Here is a 20,882-nt window from a genome sequence, read left to right on the forward strand (position 1 = left end):
AGATGTTTCACACTTTTATTGCTTTTATAAATGGAGTCATGATCAATATACAAAAAAACCTCTTTACTGTCAAAGTGAAAACAGATTTCTACACAGTGATGTCAATGAATTAAACATATATAATGTAAAATAAGTGATTGTATAAGAATTCAGCCCTTCAAGTCTTTGGCTCGATCACAGCACTGAGTCTGTGTGGAGTCTCAATCAGGCTTCAACATCTGGACGCTGCAATTTTACTTCTTCTTCTTTGTAAAACTGCTCCAGCTCTGTCAGGTTGAGGGGATCAGGTGTGAACAGTACTTTTCAAGTCCAGCCACATGTTCTCTATTGGATTGAGGTCTGGGCTTTGACTGGGCCACTCCAGAACATTCACCTTGTTGTCTTTAAACCATTTCTGTGTAGCTTTCTCTGTTTGCTTCGGGTCATTGTCTTTCTGGAAAATAGATCTTCTCCCAAGTCGTAGTTCTCTTGCAGACGGAATCAGGTTAATCAGTTGAACCCTCTACCTTTACAAGCCTTCAGGACCTGCTGCTGAGAAGCATCTCCACAGCATGATGCTGCCACCACCATGCACGGTGGAGATGGTGTGTTTGTGGTGATGTGCAGTGTTTGGTGATCCTTCTTCCAGTGGACCATGGAGTCTCTCACATGTCTGTGGATGAAATCTAGTGGAGATTCAATGAGCTTTCTTCAACAGTGGCTTTCTCTTTGTGACTCTCCCATAAAGCTTTGACTGGTGAAGAACCCAGCAACAGTTGTTGTATGCAGAGTCTCTCCTATCTCAGCTGCTGAAGCTTTAACTCCTTCAGAGGAGTCATAGGTGTCTTGGTGGCTCCCTCACTGGTCTTCTTCTCAGTTTGTGAAGACGACCTGCTCCAGGCAGGTTTACACGTGTCATAGTCCTTCCATTTCTTAATGATGGAGTTAACTGGGGGATGTTCAGTGACAAGGAAATGTTTTTGTATCCGTCCCTTGACTCATACTTTTCAGTAACCTTCTCACAGAGGTGCTTGGAGTGTTCTGTTGTCTTCATGGTGTAATTGTAGCCATGAATACTGATTAACAGGGACTGGACCTTCAGACACAGAGTCTTTATACTACAGTCACTGAGACACATTCACTGCACTCAGGTGATCTCAAGTTCACTAAGTGTGACACTACTAGCACCAACTGGACCTCTGTTGAATTCGGTCAGTCACTTTTAAGGTGGGGAATTCTGATGCAATCACTTTTTTTACATTATATATTTCTAATGTATTGACATAACTTTTTTTCACAATAAGTGGACTCATTACAGACAACACAATCACTAAAATGACTAAACTTAAATAGTCAGAATGCAGCGTTGTTATAGGATCGTTGTGGGAGTGTAGCCGGTGAAATAAGAGTAGAAGTGGAGTTTTTCCTGCCTGAATCAGCCTGTGGAGGAGGCCGAGACGAGCCGCCGCTCTCCCGCTGTCTGACGCACTAAACGCAGCTGGAGAGCAGCTGTTCGCCTGGATGCGGGAGCTGGAGGTGCTGAGGGGGCTGCAGCACCCCCTAAAACGAGGCTGTAACATGGGCCGAACTTACAAGAAGGCCCGAATCATTCAGAATTTGTCATCGACAGCGTTTCACACAGTTTATAAAGGTCCTCTTAACTCAACAACTCACAAAATAGTTCGATTTTTCAAGGGAGTCTGGGGACTTCCTGTCCCTCCTCCTCTCCCTGCTGCTGTTGACTGCAGCTGATGTGACTTATAATATGTTGGTGTTCAGGTTCTTGTTCATAATGATCAGATACATGTTATCCTGGAGATTCACATGAGTCCAAACACATGAATGTGGCCCACCATTTACTATGACGTCATCATTTAGACTGAGCCCTCAGCACCAGCTGCATCAAGTGGAAATACGTGACTGAAGTACCTCAGGATTGTAGTTCCGTGTAGTACTCGAGTAAATGTACTTTCCTCCACTGTTACTGGTGTTTCTAGAACAGTGAGTCCAGTCGTGTCTCACTGGTTAAACTGGTGTTCAGAGCAGACGACTCACTTCCGGTCTGATGGCTCCATGACACCATCTAGTGGACTGACAGTAGAAGTGCAGCATTCATGTGACACTGATATGAAGCAGCCAATCAGTGGAGGAGCAGCTGATGTTCTGACAGGAGACATGATGGAAAGGCTGATTTCAGTTGATGTGCAGATGAATGATTTGTGTTTCCTCTCCAGATGAAAGTGTGTGCGAGTTGAGCAGCATGAATCAGTGTGAGGACAGAGAGGAGGGAGGCCCTCCCTCTAAAACCACTGGACCTGGACTTGGACTTGGACTTGGACTTGGACTTGGACTTGGACCTGGACCTGAACATGGACCTGGACCTGAGCCCAGCTGTGTGTCCTTCAAGAGTGACCGGTCAAAGGATGAGATAATTAATTTTAAACAACAACGTTCATCAGACAGACAGTAAGTTGTCCTCATGTTGCTCTCTGTTGATGTTTGTCCTCATTAAATCCAGTCTGACCAGTTGTCCTGATGGTCTTCATGTCCTCAAAATGATGATGGAGGACAAACTTCACAGTCCTTGTTCTGTGTAAAAATACTTTATAAAGTTCAGCTGAGGATAATATGAAGCTTCAGAAGTCTGAGCTACACAGAACAAGTGGAGATCCTCCAAAGACTTGTTAGTCTGATCTACCGACAGTGAAGTTTGTTGTCTGTCAGAATGAATTCATGATCCACAGACTGAAATCATTCAGCTTCATGTTTACTGAACTCTGGTGTGTTGATCCGGTTCTTGTTGATAGCTGCTAGTTTCTCCAGCAGCTTCTGTGTCTGAAGAATAAAAAGAGAATTAACTTCTCTGGTGGTCTTCTTCTCTGTCCAACAGGAGACCAGCCTCTACTGGACCTGGACCTGAACCTGGACCTGAGCCCAGCTGTGTGTCCTTCAGGACACGGTCAAAAGGTCGTCTCATGGATTTTAAAGGACAACAACCTCCTGCTGTAAAGAGGTGAGCTGTTAATAACATTAATATGTGACTGAATCGTGCTTTAACTGTGGAGAAAGATGTTTTTTGAAACCTGATGTTTATTTTCAGCTTCGTTCTTCTTCACTTAAATTTATATTGTCACTTTAGAAAGCGGCCCAATAGAACCAGTCTTCAACTCTTCATTTCACTTTATTGAGTTAGTTTGGTCCAATATTCTCTGAGGTTTATTCCTCATGTTCTCCACTATTTTATGGACACAAGCTTCTGTGTCTGAAGACTAGAAAGTCAATTAACATCTCTGGTGGCCTTTTTCTCTGTCCAACAGGAGACCAGCCTCTACTGGAGCTGGACCTGAGCTCAGCTGTGTGTCCTTCCAGAGTGACCGGTCAATAGGTCACCTCATTGATTTTTTTGAACGACCACAACCTCCTGCTATAAAGAGGTGAGCTGTTAATAACGTGAAAATATGACTGATTCATGTTTTATGTTGTTTATTTAGAAATGTGTTCAAACTTGTTGTTTTTTTCAGCATCGTTCTTCTTTACCTACATTTATATTGTCACATGTGAAGCGGCCCAGTAGAACCAGTCTTCATCTCTTGAGACTAGAAAGTCAATTAACATCTCTGGTGGTCTTCTTCTCTGTCCAACAGGAGACCAGCCTCTACTGGACCTGGACCTGGACCTGGACCTGGACCTGAGCCCAGCTGTGTGTCCTTCCAGAGTGACCGGTCAAAGGATGAGATAATTAATTTTAAACAACAGTGTTCATCAGACAGACAGTAAGTTGTCCTCATGTTGCTCTCTGTTGATGTTTGTCCTCATTAAATCCAGTCTGACCAGTTGTCCTGATGGTCTTCATGTCCTCAGAGTGATGATGGAGGACAAACTTCACAGTCCTTGTTTTGTGTAAAAATACTTTATAAAGTTCAGCTGAGGATACTATGAAGCTTCAGAAGTCTGAGCTACACAGAACAAGTGGAGATCCTCCAAAGACTTGTTAGTCTGATGTACCGACAGTGAAGTTTGTTGTCTGTCAGAATGAATTCATGATCCACAGACTGAAATCATTCAGCTTCATGTTTACTGAACTCTGGTGTGTTGATCCTTTTCTTGTTGATCGCTGCTAGTTTCTCCAGCAGCTTCTGTGTCTGAAGAATAAAAAGTGAATTAACATCTCTGGTGGTCTTCTTCTCTGTCCAACAGGAGACCAGCCTGTACTGGACCTGGACCTGGACCTGAACATGGACCTGAGCCCAGCTGTGTTTCCTTCCAGAGTGACCAGTCAATAGATTGTTACATTGGTTTTAAAGGACAACTACCTTCTGCTGTAAAGAGGTGAGCTGCTAATAACATTAATATGTGACTGATTCGTGCTTTAACTGTGGAGAAAGATGTTTTTTGAAACCTGATTAGTTTGTGTGTTCTCCACTATTTTATGGACACAAGCTTCTGTGTCTGAAGACTAGAAAGTCAATTAACATCTCTGGTGGTCTTCTTCTCTGTCCAACAGGAGACCAGCCTCTACTGGAGCTGGACCTGGGCCTGGACCTGGACTTGAACGTGGACCTGAACATGGACCTGGGCCTGAGCCCAGCTGTGTGTCCTTCAGGAGTGACCGGTCAAAGGATGAGATCATTAATTTTAAACAACAACGTTCATCAGACAGACAGTAAGTTGTCCTCATGTTGCTCTCTGTTGATGTTTGTCCTCACTAAATCCAGTCTGACCAGTTGTCCTGATGGTCTTCATGTCCTCAGAGTGATGATGAAGGTCAGAGCAGGATCAGTATTAAAGGACAGGTTCACAGTTTTTCATGTCTGTCCCTCAACAACTCTGACGACAGTGTTCCTCCTGTGTACAAACAGCAGTGACTCACCTCCTGCTGAGATCTGACCTGCTGCTGAGGAGAGGAGAGGCTGTGTGTTATATCTAACGTTACAAGGGCCCGACCCATCCGGACTTCATGGGGCCAGTACCGAAACCCATATTAAGGAGTAAAAAACTCTTAAAGCCGATTAAACTTTTTTATTAAAAAAATATATATTAAAAAACAAACAATTTTTCGATCTGTTAAATATAGTTCAACACTTGAGACAAAGATATGAACTGAAGGCAGAACATTTTACTGTTTTACAATATTTATTAAATATGCAAAAAATAAATAAAAGTGCTAAAATCCGCGTCTAAAGGTCAATTTCTGCCCAATAATGATTATTATCAGATCGGCTATAATCACCTGATTAATCGGTCGGACCTCCAATTTTTACTTCATATAGCGTTTGTTTGTGACACATGCAGTTAAAACACTTAAGCTTAATTTAAAAAAATCAAGACACAAAATTGTTATTACAGTGCTTCATTTTTATACAAACAACATATCAAAAAGGACATGAACAAAAAGTAAAAATATAAATAAATAAAAGGAAAAACAGAGACCCACATCCTGACTTACAACAACCCACTCAGGACTGCAAGATGTTGCAGGTTTGCCTTATAGTTTGTTCTGAATGAAGAACCAGATCATCTCAAGGTGGAGTGTGTCCATCAGCTCTGTGAGCCACAACTTCAGTGTAAAAACAATTTGTAGTTGTTGTTCTCACTTTGATTCAGTCGATCTGAGCTCAGTCTCAGTCTCTGACAGTTTGTGTTAGCAGCCGACTCCTCCTGTCTTTTCTTAAAGTGTCCTCAACTGTTAAATCAGCTGCTGTAGTCGATGTGAAGTTCAGACTTTCCGTTCAAACACCGGTTTGCAGCGAGCGTCCATTTTTTTCCTGAGCAGATCCACTGGGACGCTTTTAGATTGGATGTCGGGAAAACCTTGCAAAGGAACGCACTATGAAGCCAGTGTTTCCCCCTCACTGTTCGTTGATGCGTCTGTTTTGCTCCTGTGTTTCCTGCATGTCTCACCTGTTCTCAGTGCTGTGTTCTCCTTCTGTCTCCCTAGTTTGTTTATTTTAACACTTGTGGATTTCTGTTTTGTTTTGACTGCTTTGCCTTTTTGAGTTTTGGGATTTCGCTTCAAGTATTAAAGAAAAAATTATTACTATGACAGGAAACAGGATGAGAGAGGGAAGACGTGCAGTAAAAGGCCACAGGTCAGACTCAAACTCCTGAACCACCTCAGCTCGGCATAGAAAGGAGAGAGGGATTGTCCACGATAGCTTTCAGCTTTCCTCTCATTCTCTTCTCTGTCACAGCCTCCAGACTGTCCAGGTCCATCCCCACCACAGAGCTGGCCTTCTTGTCCAGCATATTCAGTTTGTTTGTACCACATCAGCTGAACCCACCTCCCCAGCTCACCACAACAAAGATGACACTGGACCACAGACTGGTAGAAGATCCGTAGCAGCCTAGTGCTGCATTGAAGGACCTGAGTGTCCTCAGAAAGAACAGGCTGCTCTGTCCTTTCCTGTTGAAGGCTTCAGTGTTGTCCGACCAGTCCAGCTTGTTATTCAGTTGCACCCCTACGATCTCTTGTAGGTGTCAACCATCGCCACCTCCTCCCCATTTATTGCAACAGGGATTTGGTGGCTCCTTCCACATCAGAAGTCCACCAGCAGCTCCTTCGTTTTCCAAATGTTGAGGTGTATGTGGTTCCTGTCCCACCATCCTACAAAGTCCTTGACTAGGTTTCTGTACTCCTTCTTATCACCTGTGATGCAGCCAATAATGGAGGAGTCCTCCAAGAACTTCTGCAGGTGGAGTTGAAGCAGAAGTCAGAGGTGTAGAGGGTGAACAGAAACACTGACAGTACAGTTCCCTGGGGTGTGCCGATGTTGCTCGTCACCATGTCAGACAAGCAGCCGTGAAGCCTGATATACTGCAACCTGTCTGTAATCCGTGCCACGAGGTCCTGATCCATCTGCATCATCCAGAGCTTCAAGGCCTGCCGGTGTGGCTGGACAGTGTTGAAGGCACTGGACAAGTCAAAGAACATGATCCTCACTCCTTAACTTTGGCAAACATTAGGTCCAAGGTCTTATCACCCCTGGTGTTGCAGGTCACACCAGTGAAGTTGGTCAGTGTCTTTGAGACATTAACAGGGTTAATAAACCAGTATTTGCTTTTTCGGTATCAGATTCGTAAACAAACAACTAAATGATGAATCATTTTTTCATTCTCCAATGTTGGAATCTCAATAGAATACAAGTTTATTGAGACTCTTCACCAATTTGCACTTGACAGTTAGCATCCAACTAGCTTGTGTTAGCTGTGTGTTGCTGTCCACAGTATTATGGGGGTCAAGAGCTGGAGGGACTAAACCAGACAAGCTGCTGAACCAACCCAGTAAACTGACTGACTGTTGGTTCACAGTGGGATCAGCAGCACGACCAACACTTTGATGTCAGGGGAAACCATCTGATTCAATGATGTCATCACACTTTAACTCAAAGGACCTTCAGCTTGTGTTTGTCTCTGAGTGGACAGACATAATGTGGCTGATTCTTCATGATTCCTCCATAGAGTCGACCAGGAGAGCTCAGAGGTTCCCAGAGGTCCATCTGCCCAGCAGCATCAAACACACCTGGACTCCATATTTATGGTCTGTACATGAACAACAACTACTTTTACATCCAGTCTGTTCACAATAATCTCCATGCTGCACTTTACAGACCAGTGGTGAATCTGTCCAACATGGATGTGATGTTTGGCTCCATGATGTTAAATGTTCTCATTCACATAATATTCTGTTCCAGCTGCTGGAGGAGAACATTGTCACTTTTGTGAAGAACGAGCTGACGAAGGTCCAGAAGGTTCTGAGTTCAGATTACCCAGAATGCTTAGAGAGTCAGAGGGAGGATGAGGAGGTGTTGGATGGTGAGGATAAAGAGCAGAGGAGGAGCAGCAGAGAGGCATTTCTGAAGATCACACTTAACTTCCTGAGGAGAATGAAGCAGGAGGAGCTGGCTGACTGTCTGCAGAGCAGTAAGAGGATTTCTCTGAAGATTTAACTTGATGGATCAATGAGACGTTTACTTAAGTCTGATGATGATAAAGGAAAATCTGTTTATATATTCAATCTTTAGGGGAAGGAAATTGTCATATTTTCTTTATGAATAACTTGATGAGTTTTTTTGTTGTGTGTTTATTCAGGAAGTCATTCTGGAGTTTGTCAACGTGAACTTAAATCTAACCTTCAGAAGAAGTTCCAGTGTGTGTTTGAGGGGATCGCTAAAGCAGGAAACCCAACCCTTCTGAATCAGATCTACACAGAGCTTTACATCACAGAGGGAGGGACTGCAGAGGTCAATAATGAACATGAGGTCAGACAGATTGAAACAGCATCCAGGAAACCACATAGACCAGAAACAACAATCAGACAAGAAGACATCTTTAAAGCCTCACCTGGAAGAGATGAACCAATCAGAGCAGTGATGACAAAGGGAGTGGCTGGCATCGGGAAAACGGTCTTAACACAGAAGTTCACTCTGGACTGGGCTGAAGACAAAGCCAACCAGGACATACAGTTCACATTTCCATTCACCTTCAGAGAGCTGAATGTGCTGAAAGAGAAAAAGTTCAGCTTGGTGGAGCTTGTTCATCACTTCTTCACTGAAACCAAAGAAATCTGCAGCTTTGAAGAGTTCCAGGTTGTGTTCATCTTTGACGGTCTGGATGAGTGTCGACTTCCTCTGGACTTCCACAACACTAAAATCCTGACTGATACCACAAAATCCACCTCAGTGGATGTGCTGCTGACAAACCTCATCAGGGGAAACCTGCTTCCCTCTGCTCGCCTCTGGATAACCACACGACCTGCAGCAGCCAATCAGATCCCTCCTGGGTGTGTTGACATGGTGACAGAGGTCAGAGGGTTCACTGACCCACAGAAGGAGGAGTACTTCAAGAAGAGATTCAGAGATGAGGAGCAGGCCACCAAAATCATCTCCCACATCAAGACATCACGAAGCCTCCACATCATGTGCCACATCCCAGTCTTCTGCTGGATCACTGCTACAGTTCTGGAGGATGTGTTGAAGACCAGAGAGGGAGGAGAGCTGCCCAAGACCCTGACTGAGATGTACATCCACTTCCTGGTGGTTCAGGCCAAACGGAAGAAGGTCAAGTATGATGGAGGAGCTGAGACAGATCCACACTGGAATCCAGAGAGCAGGAAGATGATTGAGTCTCTGGGAAAACTGGCTTTTGAGCAGCTGCAGAAAGGAAACCTGATCTTCTATGAATCAGACCTGACAGAGTGTGACATCGATATCACAGCAGCCTCAGTGTACTCAGGAGTGTTCACACAGATATTTAAAGAGGAGAGAGGACTGTACCAGGAAAAGGTGTTCTGCTTCGTTCATCTGAGTGTTCAGGAGTTTCTGGCTGCTCTTCATGTCCATCTGACGTTCATCAACTCTGGTGTCAATCTGATGTCAGAAGAACAAACAACAGACCGTCAATCTGAAGAGACACGTCTCTACCAGAGTGCTGTGGACGAGGCCTTACAGAGTCCAAATGGACACCTGGACTTGTTCCTCCGCTTCCTCCTGGGTCTTTCACTGCAGACCAATCAGACTCTCCTGCGAGGTCTGCAGACACAGACAGGAAGTGGCTCACAGACCAATCAGGAAACAGTCTGTTACATCAAGAAGAAGTTCGAAGGGACTCTGCCTGCAGAGAGAAGCATCAATCTGTTCCACTGTCTGAATGAACTGAACGATGGTTCTCTAGTGGAGGAGATCCAATGGTACCTGAGTTCAGGACGTCTCTCCACAGATGAACTGTCTCCTGCTCAGTGGTCAGCTCTGGTCTTCATCTTACTGTCATCAGAAAAAGATCTGGACGTGTTTGACCTGAAGAAATACTCTGCTTCAGAGGAGGCTCTTCTGAGGCTGCTGCCAGTGGTCAAAGCCTCCAACAAAGTTCTGTAAGTGTGGAGAAGTTTTTTCAGAATGCAGTAAATGTGCTGTTATTGACCCAAATAGAGATAATTTTCTTGTTCTGCTCATTATTCTTTATCCAGACTGAGTGACTGTAACCTCTCAGAGAGGAGCTGTGAAGCTCTGTCCTCAGTTCTCAGCTCCCAGTCCTCTAGTCTGAGAGAGCTGGACCTGAGTAACAACAACCTGCAGGATTTAGGAGTGAAGCAGCTGTCAACTGGACTGGAGAGTCCACACTGCAATCTGGAAAGTTTGAGGTCAGATCATGTTACTGTTTGTTGTGAAATCAATTATATATTTCTATAAACTCAGACATCCATACACTTTAAACAGCTTCTCTGATATGAGTTTTTGAATTGCAGTTTTTTTTGCTATCAAACTATCAAACTTGTTTTCTTTCAATGTACCTTTCAATAATTCATCTCCTGCACAGCATGAACAATGAGGGAGAACCTCATTTATGTTGACAACTGGATGTCCGTTTATTCTAGATTCAGTCATGATTTATTGCCATGTTGACAACATGCTTAGAGCTGAACAGCAATGGAGCAAGAGATTATATATACCAGTCATTCCCAGAGAGGATTTTTTTTGGGTTGTCAAATATATTTGCAGACTTTCGTTCATAGTCTTTAATTCAAGATTTCTATCTGTAGTACACCTTCGAGCCACATGGGGGAGCTTGTTGGTATCCAGTGCTTGATTTGTAAATCAGGAGGTCTCGTGCACAGAGACGGTCCTACTCTGGTGGGTCCACCCTGTGGACTGCTACAATGGTGGGGAGAAATGGACTTTAGGCCCAATTTTTTATTTACAACCACAAAAAGCAGCAGGCCAAGAAACCCTATGAAGTGACATGTTCCATCTGTCTGTCTATCAGTCCATCTCTGCTCCATCTCAGTGAGAAGGACAGCGTCACATTGAGACACACATCCTGATTGAGTTCATCATTTCACTGATTCACAGCTAAAACACCCACTTGCTTGTAGGACTTACAGTGATCATGTGCCAAAATATTTAGACACTAAGAAGCATTGAACCACATTCCATGTTCATTGGGCTGATTGTGAATATGGTCGCATTTTTAAACAGTGGGTCCCTGGAAGAAAAGTTTGGGAAACACTGATACTGTCTCAATAAAATTCAACATTTTAACATGTTCTTATTTATTATTTCCTGTTCAGACTGGGTGTCTGTAACCTCTCAGAGAGAAGCTGTGAAGCTCTGTCCTCAGTTTTCACCTTCCAGTCCTGTAGTCTGAGAGAGCTGGACCTGAGTAACAACAACCTGCAGGATTCAGGAGTGAAGCAGCTGTCGGCTGAACTGAAGAGTTCACACTGTGTCCTTGAAACTCTCAGGTCAGGATTCATTATTTTAATTCATTATTTCATGTAACTTCACAATTGGAGCAGGTCTTGATCATACTCAGCCAGACAGAAAACATTTTATATATATATATATAAATATATATATATATATATATATATAACCTGAGAGGAGCATGAATGCATGTTATATAAATGTGGGTCTGTCAGTCTACTCTGCACTTTAGTCCCGACTTACATATCTCAACAACCATTTGATGGATTGCCATGCAGTTTTTGACATTCATGCTCCCCTCAGGATGAACTGTAATTACTTTGGTGATCCTCCATCATCAGGTCATCATTTTAATCTGTACAATATGTTGGTTCATGACCAACTATTTGCAAAACTAATGGCATTTCCATCAGCTTCAGATATATTCTGTGTTTAGTGCTGATTAGTAAATTTGTGAAAACTAAGATGATGAATATAATAAACGTTAAACCCTTAAACACAGATGTGCACTGAATCATCAGGACCCTCAGCTGATCTGTGATGTGTGTTGTTTTGTGTGTCTGCAGGCTGTCAGGCTGTCTGATCACAGAGGAAGGCTGTACTTCTCTGGCCTCAGCTCTTGACTCCAACCCCTCCCATCTGAGAGAGCTGGACCTGAGCTACAATCATCCAGGAGACTCAGGAGTGAAGCTGCTGTCTGCTCGACTGGAGGATCCAGGCTGGAGACTGGACACTCTCAGGTATGAAGAGTCCTGCTGCAGCCACAGACAGTCAGTCAGTGTGAGACTCTGTATCTCGACTGTAGATGGTTCAGTGTCGGGAAGTCTGCTTCGTTTACTCCACCTCCAGTTGTTCAGTTCAGTTCAGGAGAAAAGGCAGCATGGCACGAAGCCATGAGTTACAAGTGAAGAGAGGAAGATGAGAAGAAGAGATGAAGATCAGCGACCAGGAGAGTCTTGGCACAAACACTAAAGTTACAACTCTTTTTTCAGACTAGTTTAGTGCCTGTTCAAAATGTGCCTGTTTGATTTGTTGGCCTCTGGTTTTGCTGCTTGATGAACCGTCATCCAAACTACTTCACACTCCACACTGATTGCAGAGGGTTATCAAAACATTAACATTAAATCTAATTTCCACCACGTCACTGCTGTGGTATGATATTAATAATAACAACAGACCCTCTGTGTCAGATGTCTGATCAGAAAATACTGAACCTCAAATTCAAAAGATTTCTGTGACACATGAATGAATTTAATCACTGAATGTCATAGAAACTCTTTCCCTGAACTGGAGAATCGGTGCTTCTGCCAAAGTGCTTGACTTTGAACTTAAAATGGTTCTGACATGGATCTTTATCAACACTGGAGTAACTGCATTCTAGATCATCACTGACAAGTGTGTCTGTGCCTCAGTGTGAAACATTTACAGACTGTAACAACTGTCTGTGGCATCAGTTTAAAGTGAACAGAAGATATAAAACAGTTCAATAACAACGTTAGATGACACAAGGTGGAACATTCACGCCACATCACCATAACAGCAGCAGTGCATTGATTAATTTAAGATGGGTCAGTGGTGCCGTCTTGGCTCCTGTCATGAGGAAACTGCTGCTCCAGCTGAGTTTGGGCTGTTTTGGGTAGTTCTCATTATAACAGCCTGCAGGGGCAGGAAAGCTTCAGTGTTTTGCACCGTCAGCAAAATCAAACGACAAAAGAAACATTCAGTGATCAATCATCTGCTCCATTGATTAACATATGTGACCTGTGCAGAGCTGCAGCTCTCTACAGTAGCTGGTGGACCTCTGGTTTAATGCTGTTGTAATGTACTTCAGCCCGGCTCGTAGCTGCTGACTCAGCTTCACTTTCAGCTGTTCTGGAGTCGTGTTCAGGTTCTGCTGGTGGAAATCCAATGTTTCCTGATTTTGCTGCTTCAAAATAAAAGCTTTCAAATAACTACATAATGCAGGACTTTTATTGTGAAGGATTTATAGGAAGTGTTAAATGCAGGAAAATGGTGTGACAACGTTGCATGAATGGACTTTTAATTTCTCTTCTGTGGCAGCAAACAACACACATGGTTTCAGTTACTAACTGAGTCTATGCACATGCTTTATGGCCGACTACAGTAATAACAGCGTGCACTTTATTGTGACTGCAGCAACGTGCTCGTAGCTCTGTCACATACCGGAGAGACTCACTTACTAGATTGAGAAAATGAATTGTGTTTCGGTGTATGAGTGTCATGTCATGTCCATGTCTGCATGCTGAAAGAGGATGTGCTGCTCTGACCCCCCTCCTCCTTTCAGGGTGGAGCCTGCTGGAGTCCGATGGTTGACACCTTGTCTGAGGAAGTGTGAGTGTGTTTTTACTTTGATTCAGCTTCACACTGTGACATCACTCAGTCACATCTGTGATGTCATCACCACACTGATGATACATTAATAACTGCAGCTGTGTTGTGTCTTTTTCTCTCCATCAGATTCCTGTGAGCTCACAGTCGACACAAACACAGTCAGCAGAAACATCAAACTGTCTGACAACAACAGGAAGATGACACATGTGAGAGAGGATCAGTCATATTCTGATCATCCAGAGAGGTTTGAGTCCTCCTGGTCTCCTCAGCTGCTGTGTAGAACTGGTCTGACTGGTCGCTGTTACTGGGAGGTCGAGTGGAGAGGAGATGTTTCTATATCAGTGAGTTACAGAGGAATCAGCAGGACAGGAGACATTAATGACTGTTTGTTTGGATGGAATGATCAGTCCTGGAGTCTGTGGTGCTCTGATGGTGGTCGTTACTCTGTCTGGCACAATAAGAGACAAACAGTCATCTCCTCCTCCTCCTCCTCCTCCTCCTCCTCCTCCTCTGGTAGAGTAGCAGTGTATGTGGACTGTCCTGCTGGCACTCTGTCCTTCTACAGAGTCTCCTCTGACTCACTGATCCACCTCCACACCTTCAACACCACATTCACTGAACCTCTTTATCCTGGATTTGGGTTCTTCAGGTCCAGTCCTGGTTCCTCAGTGTGTCTGTGTGGTGAGTCGTCTGCAGAGTCTCCTCCTTTCACAGAAACACTGTCAGTGCTGAACAGTTGAGTCTGTACAGGATCACAGTCACATCAATCTTTCAGCTTCTTGTAATAAATTCATCAGTGAACTTTGTACAAAATGATTCAAACTGATTGTAAAGATTGATGGTTTCCTCGTCATCAATGATTCTGTTCTGCACATTAAAACTGAGACATCACTTCACTTTGTTCTGCACTTGTTGTGTTTGATAGTAGTCAGCATGAAGCTGGTGACTCACAGAAGGACTTTAACAGGCAGCCGGTGTAAATATTTTAAAACTGGCGTAACATGCGTCTCCTGGTCTGCGTCAGCAGGATGTTGCAGCTGGTTTCTTGTTTTGTTTGGTCGAGCAGAAAGGAGATGGTTTCATCATTATCAGTGTCATCAGTGTCTCTGCTGTTCAGAGAAAAGTGGCCCCACTGTGGAAATGTTTGCTTCATGATAAAATGCCTTTAAATTAAAATCAAAGTCAAACATCACTCCTAGATGAGTGTCTTGGTGGCTTGGAGTTCAGTCTGGAGGCCAGTTTCTCTCTGAGCCTTCGAACCAGTGATCACTTTGTTGGGACCCACAGATGAAGTCATTCATTGTGGATTTCAAAATGGACTCTGAACTGAACTCAGTGTCCCAGAATTCCCCTTTATTCACACCTAGGTGCAAAATTCAGCTTTGAGCTACTATTGGTCAGGGTGACAGACCCCCCTCTGAGCAGATAGTCAAAACTCCAGCGCCTTCCTTGTTCTCTCTTCTCCTCAAGTCAACACCCTCCACTCCTTGGACTTCTTATCCTCAAGGGCTGATAATCATTAATTATTATTGATAGCCAAATTTAACCCAAAACTCCCTATTACTGTTGCATGAAGCACCACATAAATGGTGCCCCGTGTGAGGTGACCACAACGTAATGGTGCCCCGTGTGAGGTGAGCATAACAACTTCTTCTGTTTTGTCCTGGTTGAGCTGTAAAAAGTTCTTCACATCTAAAACACACTTAAGTTTTATTAAAGTTTTTAAAATGAAGTGAAAAAGGGAAAAAGTAAACCTCATTGTACACTTTAAGTTATTTCTTTATTAATGCGCGTCATCGTTTTTGTAATGTGACGTTTGTCTTTGGACATTGTTTCAGTTCTTTCTTGTAGTTTCAAACTGCTCTCTGACCCTCTGAAGATGGCCGTCACTCTGCATGTTGAGGCAGCTTCATGTGGGACAGCTCGCTCTGTTTGTCTTCAACACTTTGGTTTAGTGTTAAAGACAAATGTTGACTGAGTGAAGATCAGCAGTGTCTCGTGTCTTCTTACCTCTAAACTGAGGCTGCTGTGGAGCCTCACGCAGTCACATCACTCTTACTAATTACTTTCACAAATAGGCCCTTTAAGTCATGTCCAAAAAGTAACGGTGTCACATATATAATAGTGAGAAGAAGTTCAGTCCATCATTCAGTGAGATAATGAACATTTCCTGTGGTCACAGAGTTGTTCTGTAACATGGTCCGACTCACAGTTCACATGGATGCAGACGAACCAGAGGAAACCCGGGTTTATTCCTTCTTCCTGGTTATTAACAGTCCACTACACCCACAAACTGCTGCTTTATCTCCACTCTTTCACTTCAGTTTCATCAGAAATGAACAACAAATGATAAATTGATATAAATGACTCGTTGTTTCCCAAATGATAAATCGAAATGTTTCTCAGTCACTTCACATGTTCACACTGTAGTTATATATATATATATATATAATATATATATAAATCAGAAACACATTGAATGGACTCACTTATTGAGCGACACAAACATTTTCTGAAAACAAATGAAAACACGTTGAAGCCGTGAGATTCTGACCAGTTTAGTGTAAAAACAACTTTTGTTTCAAAAATCTCCTCAGAATGAGTTTTGATCCTGAAACCAGACAGAAGAAGGCAGGTCGCTGTTTCACATCAGGAAGAAATAAAGTCTCAATATTATTGATTCATCTCAAGATTTGTGATGACAATAAAACTGAAAATATAAAAATGACCCGACAGGAAACAAGTCATTGTTTACTGATTTCTTCTGGGGCGTTCAGACCGAACGTGACGTGAATCATTCATGCGTTTAGATTAAAACACTGAAAACAAACAAATGAAGCTTCGTGAATTTAAGAGTTGAAAATATTTAACTCAAGTGACGATTTCTTGTGACACTGTGTCCTGAAAGTCTGTCAGAGTCCCTCTGACTTCACAACGTTCGCTCTGAGTCGCAACGTTCACACTGACATCGCGACGTTCACTCTGACGCCATGACGTTCACTCTAAAGCCACGACATGGAGGGAAGTGAGCGAGGAAGTCAGACTACTCGCTAAGTCATGGAAATATCTCTCAGCACAACATAGCTCTGATCGATCTGAACTCCATTCAGGGAACAAACATTTAAAAGTAGTTTGCTCGTCAAACCTGACGCAGCATGATTTCTACACTACTCTCTTCACGTTTGGTCTGAAAGCAGTGTTACAGATGACTTACAGCAGATCATAAATGTCAATATTTGTTAAAGTTTACAGAGTCAGACAGACAGCAATGGACATGAAACCCAGATGACATTTCACAGATGAGCACATCTGCTGCAGCTGGTTGAAAAGAGATTTCAGTGGTTTAAGAATCGAATTCCACATTGTGACATCAAGTCCAGACCAGCAGAGTCCATTAGAGTAGAAATAAACTGTGTTACTGGGAGATAATGTAAGAAACTGTTGAACACAGTGATGTTTACTGTAGAATCACTCTGTACTCATATCTTAACATAATACTTTAAGACAGTTTTAATCAGTTTTAATTGGATGAACACCACCACATGATGCAGACATCGATTGAGAACACGATCAAATGATCGTGTGGTTTGACCTGAACGAACAGTCAAAGGTTTGCAGTGAGCTGCGTTGAGCTGAGATTTGTCTTCAGTTCTTCAGTCCTGCTGTAAGAAATCGACTCAACGAGCATCTCTGCAGCTTCATTTATCTCCACCGCTCTCACCAGCACACTTGTGTTTTTTGATATTAACGAGCTGAGTGAATCTTTTACCACAAACGCTGCAACTGAACGGTTTCTCCCCCGTGTGGACAATCAAGTGTCGTCTTAGAGTTCCTCCGTCTCCAAACCCTTTGCCACAAACTGAACAGATGAACGGTTTCTCCCCGGTGTGGACAGTCAGGTGTTGTGTCAGTGTCGTCTTCAGAGCAAATGTTTTACCACAAACGCTGCAACTGAACGGTTTCTCCCCCGTGTGGACATTCAAGTGTCGTTTCAGATTTCCGCGATCTGCAAATCTTCTGCCGCAGACGGAGCAGCTGTAGGGTTTCTCTCCAGTATGTTTTCTCATGTGTGTGGACAGATTGCCGTGGTGCTTGAAAGTTGCTTTACAAACTGAGCACGAGTAATTCTTCTCTCCGGTATGAACTCTGGAGTGACGAGTCAAAGCTGAGCCTTGTGCAAATCTGTTCCCACAGACAGAGCAGCTGTAGGGTTTCTCTCCTGTGTGAACTCTCATGTGTTCTTTCAGATGTCCGTTCTCTGCAAACCTCTTACCACAAACTGAACAACCACAGGGTTTCTCACCAGTGTGAGTCCTTGTGTGTTTGGATAAGCTGCATCTGTCGCTGAAACTCGTTGCACAAACTGAGCATGTGAAGGGTTTTTCTCCTGTGTGAACTCTTAGGTGAGCGGTCAGCCTTGAATATATTACGAATCCTTTGCCGCAGACAGAACAACTGAAGGGTTTCTCCCCTGTGTGGATCTTCATGTGCCTCACAACTCCTCCTCTCCGCTCGAAGGTCTTGTCACAAAACGAGCAGCTGAAGCGTTTCTCTTCTGAGTGACGTCTCATGTGGGTCGTGAAGAATTTCTTCCGACAGTAACTTTTACCACAAACTGAGCAGCTAAATGGTTTCACTTCAGTTTGGGTTCCATCCTGTTTATGATGGTCCCCCTCGTGGTCAGAGTTTAAACCGGACTGAGGTTCTCTGGTCTCCTCCCAGTCATGACTGTCATCAGTCTCTGGTTCAGCACCATCATCAGTCTCTGGTTCAGCACCGTCATCAGTCTCTGGTTCAGCACCGTCATCAGTCTCAGGTTCAGCACCGTCATCAGTCTCAGGTTGTAAATGTGGATCTGGACCTGAGTTCCTGGCTGGTTCTGGTCCTCCACAGTCCTCTCCATCAGCTTCTGTTTTTATCTCTCCTGTGTGTCTGTGATGAAGCTGTGAGGACTGAGGTTTCTCTTCATCATCATCTTCACTCTTCACAGGGACAGGAGTGAATGTGAACTTGATGACATCATCCTCCTCCTGGTTGGTCCACAGATTGTCCTGTTCCTCTTTAATGTGTGGCGGTTCTGGTTCCTCCTGATCCAGACTGGAGCTCCAGTCCTGCTGCTCTGGAGGATCCTCTTCTTTACACACCAACAGCAGCTGGACGTCTGTGGAGAATAAAGACATACAGACACTGTTAACATTTAGACCAGCGACAGTCAGCAGCTTCAGGTTACTTTAGTCAAAACAAATGTTCATCAGGAAACTCAGCGAGGGTTCAGGTGGAGCACAACTAGAAAACACTGTCCTCGTAGCTGGTTCAGCTTTCATACAGTGATCAGTGAAACACTCCTGAAGTCTGAGCTCTGTGCCGCTCACTCACTGCTTACAGCTGGAGACTGACTGATGGGTGATTGGTGATATTAGCAGGAACGAGAGCCCTTCAGTAAAGAGTCGCTGCCTCTCCCTTTACTCCAATGGGACTTTTTTTTTTAAAGCAATGGTGGACTCAACTAGAGCATGACACGGGAGTGGATTTTCACTCCCGTCCCATCCCACTCCCAGAGAAAAAATCCCATCCCATCCCAATCCCGGGCCGGAGTAAAAAAAAAAATCCCATCCCGCTCCCACTCAAAATTACTCCCACTCCCATCCCACTCCGTTTTTTTGTGGCCGGCCCGGCCGGAAGTCAAAGCACTGTTGGATGTGTAGTTCTAACGCAAGTCAAAATAGTTTTGGCTCACTGAAAGATGACTACAAAAATGGACGTGTCTGTCCTTTTGGTTGTTTAACACGGCTGAAAATCATCATCTATTAATGGTGTTCCCGCTCCTGCCCGCTCTCGTTGATTTTTATTCCCATCCCGTCCCAATCACGGGATTAATAAAACTTTGACTCCCGGGAATTCCCGAAAAATGTCATGCTCTAGACTCAACCCAACCCAACCGGTCGAGGCTGTACATCCACCACTGAGTCCGGTTCTGCTCGAGGTTTCTTCCTGTTAAAGGCAGTTTTTATCTCTCCACTGTCACCAGGTGCTGCTCATGAGAGGAATGTTGGGTCTCTGTACGTTAATGAATCAAGGAGTTTGGTTCAGACCTGTGTGGAAAATGTCATGAGACGACACCTGGGGACTGTTAAGAGGCTCCGCGATCAATCGATCCACATTATCCACGCTGCTATTATTATTAGTTATTAGTTGTTTATCATATTTATTTTCTGTGGTAGTTTGAGCTGTTTTGTGTCTTTACAGATGTATTCAGCTTCAGAATATGAGTGACGGGACGCTGAAGACTTTTGTATTTATATCGTATTGAAACATGTAAATGCGTCTTTGTTTTGTTGGGTCAAACATCTCATCTTCAGGGGCCCGTTAGCTCAGCTGGTAGAGAGGGTCCCATGTCCAGAGGCCTCGCTGAGGTGGTCCTGGGTTCAAGTCCTCTGTTTCCTGTCATCTCTGGGCTGCCCAATCAATAAAGGCCAAAAATACATCATCTTCACTTTGGGAGATGTTAAAACACAGTATCAGGATATAACCGAGGCCATGTTGCTCTAATTCATACATACACTGTATATACAGAGTAAACCGACCAATCACAGCCTCTCGTGTCTTCAGTGAAGTCGACTGAACTCCAGGTTTGTTTTCAGCTTGTTTCCACAGACCTGCTGCTTGTTTCTGTCTCCAGATCTGGCAACACAGCTAATTACCTCGACGAGTTGAACCTGAGCACAATCAGAGCGGTGACGTGAGCTCGGACTGAGCCCGGACCGGTGTGTTGTTCTGGTTCAGGTCAGGACTTTGATCCGAGCTTCGTGCAGGTCGACAGGACGAGGAGGAGAAGAAGCTGTGGTTGGATCTGAACGGTGAAGCTGATTTAAATTTAGATTTAAATTTGAGCCATTTGGACACAAAAACACATCAGAGATCAGCTTCGACTCAAAACACACACAGAGTCCTGCAGCCAGACGAAGACGGTTCTGTCCTCATGTCAACTGGACCAGATGTTGAGCTGACATCATCAGGTACGTCATTATGTGTTACTGATATGAAGCGTCAGCAGGGAGACAAACTGTCCCTGTGTCTGTAACGTGATGAGACGTCGTCCTCTCGTCTCTGGTCCCGTTTACCTCACTGCTGTTTGTACGTAGAGGAAACACTGAAGTGGACTCAGTGTTTCCTCAACATGGATCGACCAGCGCCGCACGTCTGCTGAGGAAATGTGACCGCGGCTGCTGAGCCAGGAGAGGAGGAGACAAGGAGAGGAGGAGAGAGGAGAGAGGAGGAGAGGAGAGGAGAGGAGAGGAGAGGAGAGAGGAGGAGACAAGGAGAGGAGGAGAGAGGAGGCGAGGAGAGGAGAGG

The 20,882-nt window shown here is 44.0% G+C and overlaps 2 protein-coding genes across 2 annotated transcripts in view; one reads left to right on the forward strand and one right to left on the reverse strand.

The window, feature by feature from the left end:
- Nucleotides 1–2,239: 2,239 nt before the first annotated feature.
- LOC311252944 (uncharacterized protein) lies at nt 2,240–14,287 on the forward strand (the record flags this gene model as incomplete). Its single annotated transcript, XM_084346608.1, has 13 exons — nt 2,240–2,445; nt 3,297–3,364; nt 4,177–4,254; nt 4,484–4,591; nt 6,171–6,315; nt 7,438–7,516; nt 7,671–7,899; nt 8,068–9,844; nt 9,941–10,114; nt 11,042–11,215; nt 11,744–11,917; nt 13,483–13,529; nt 13,656–14,287. 13 exons carry the CDS (start codon nt 2,240–2,242, stop codon nt 14,267–14,269), a joined length of 3,873 nt encoding a protein of 1,290 aa, XP_084202734.1. The 3' UTR covers nt 14,270–14,287.
- Nucleotides 14,288–16,071: 1,784 nt separating this feature from the next.
- The window catches only part of LOC311253123 (uncharacterized protein), a 7,531-nt gene continuing 2,720 nt past the window's right edge, over nt 16,072–20,882 (reverse strand). The window contains exon 2 of the mRNA XM_084346887.1: nt 16,072–18,690. Within this exon, the coding sequence (XP_084203013.1) occupies nt 17,228–18,690 (1,463 nt within the window). The 3' untranslated portion in view covers nt 16,072–17,227. The remainder of the gene's footprint in view (nt 18,691–20,882) is intronic.

The sequence above is a fragment of the Pagrus pagrus genome, assembly GCF_965226575.1.
Source record: "Pagrus pagrus genome assembly, chromosome: 24".
Lineage (NCBI taxonomy): Eukaryota > Metazoa > Chordata > Actinopteri > Spariformes > Sparidae > Pagrus > Pagrus pagrus.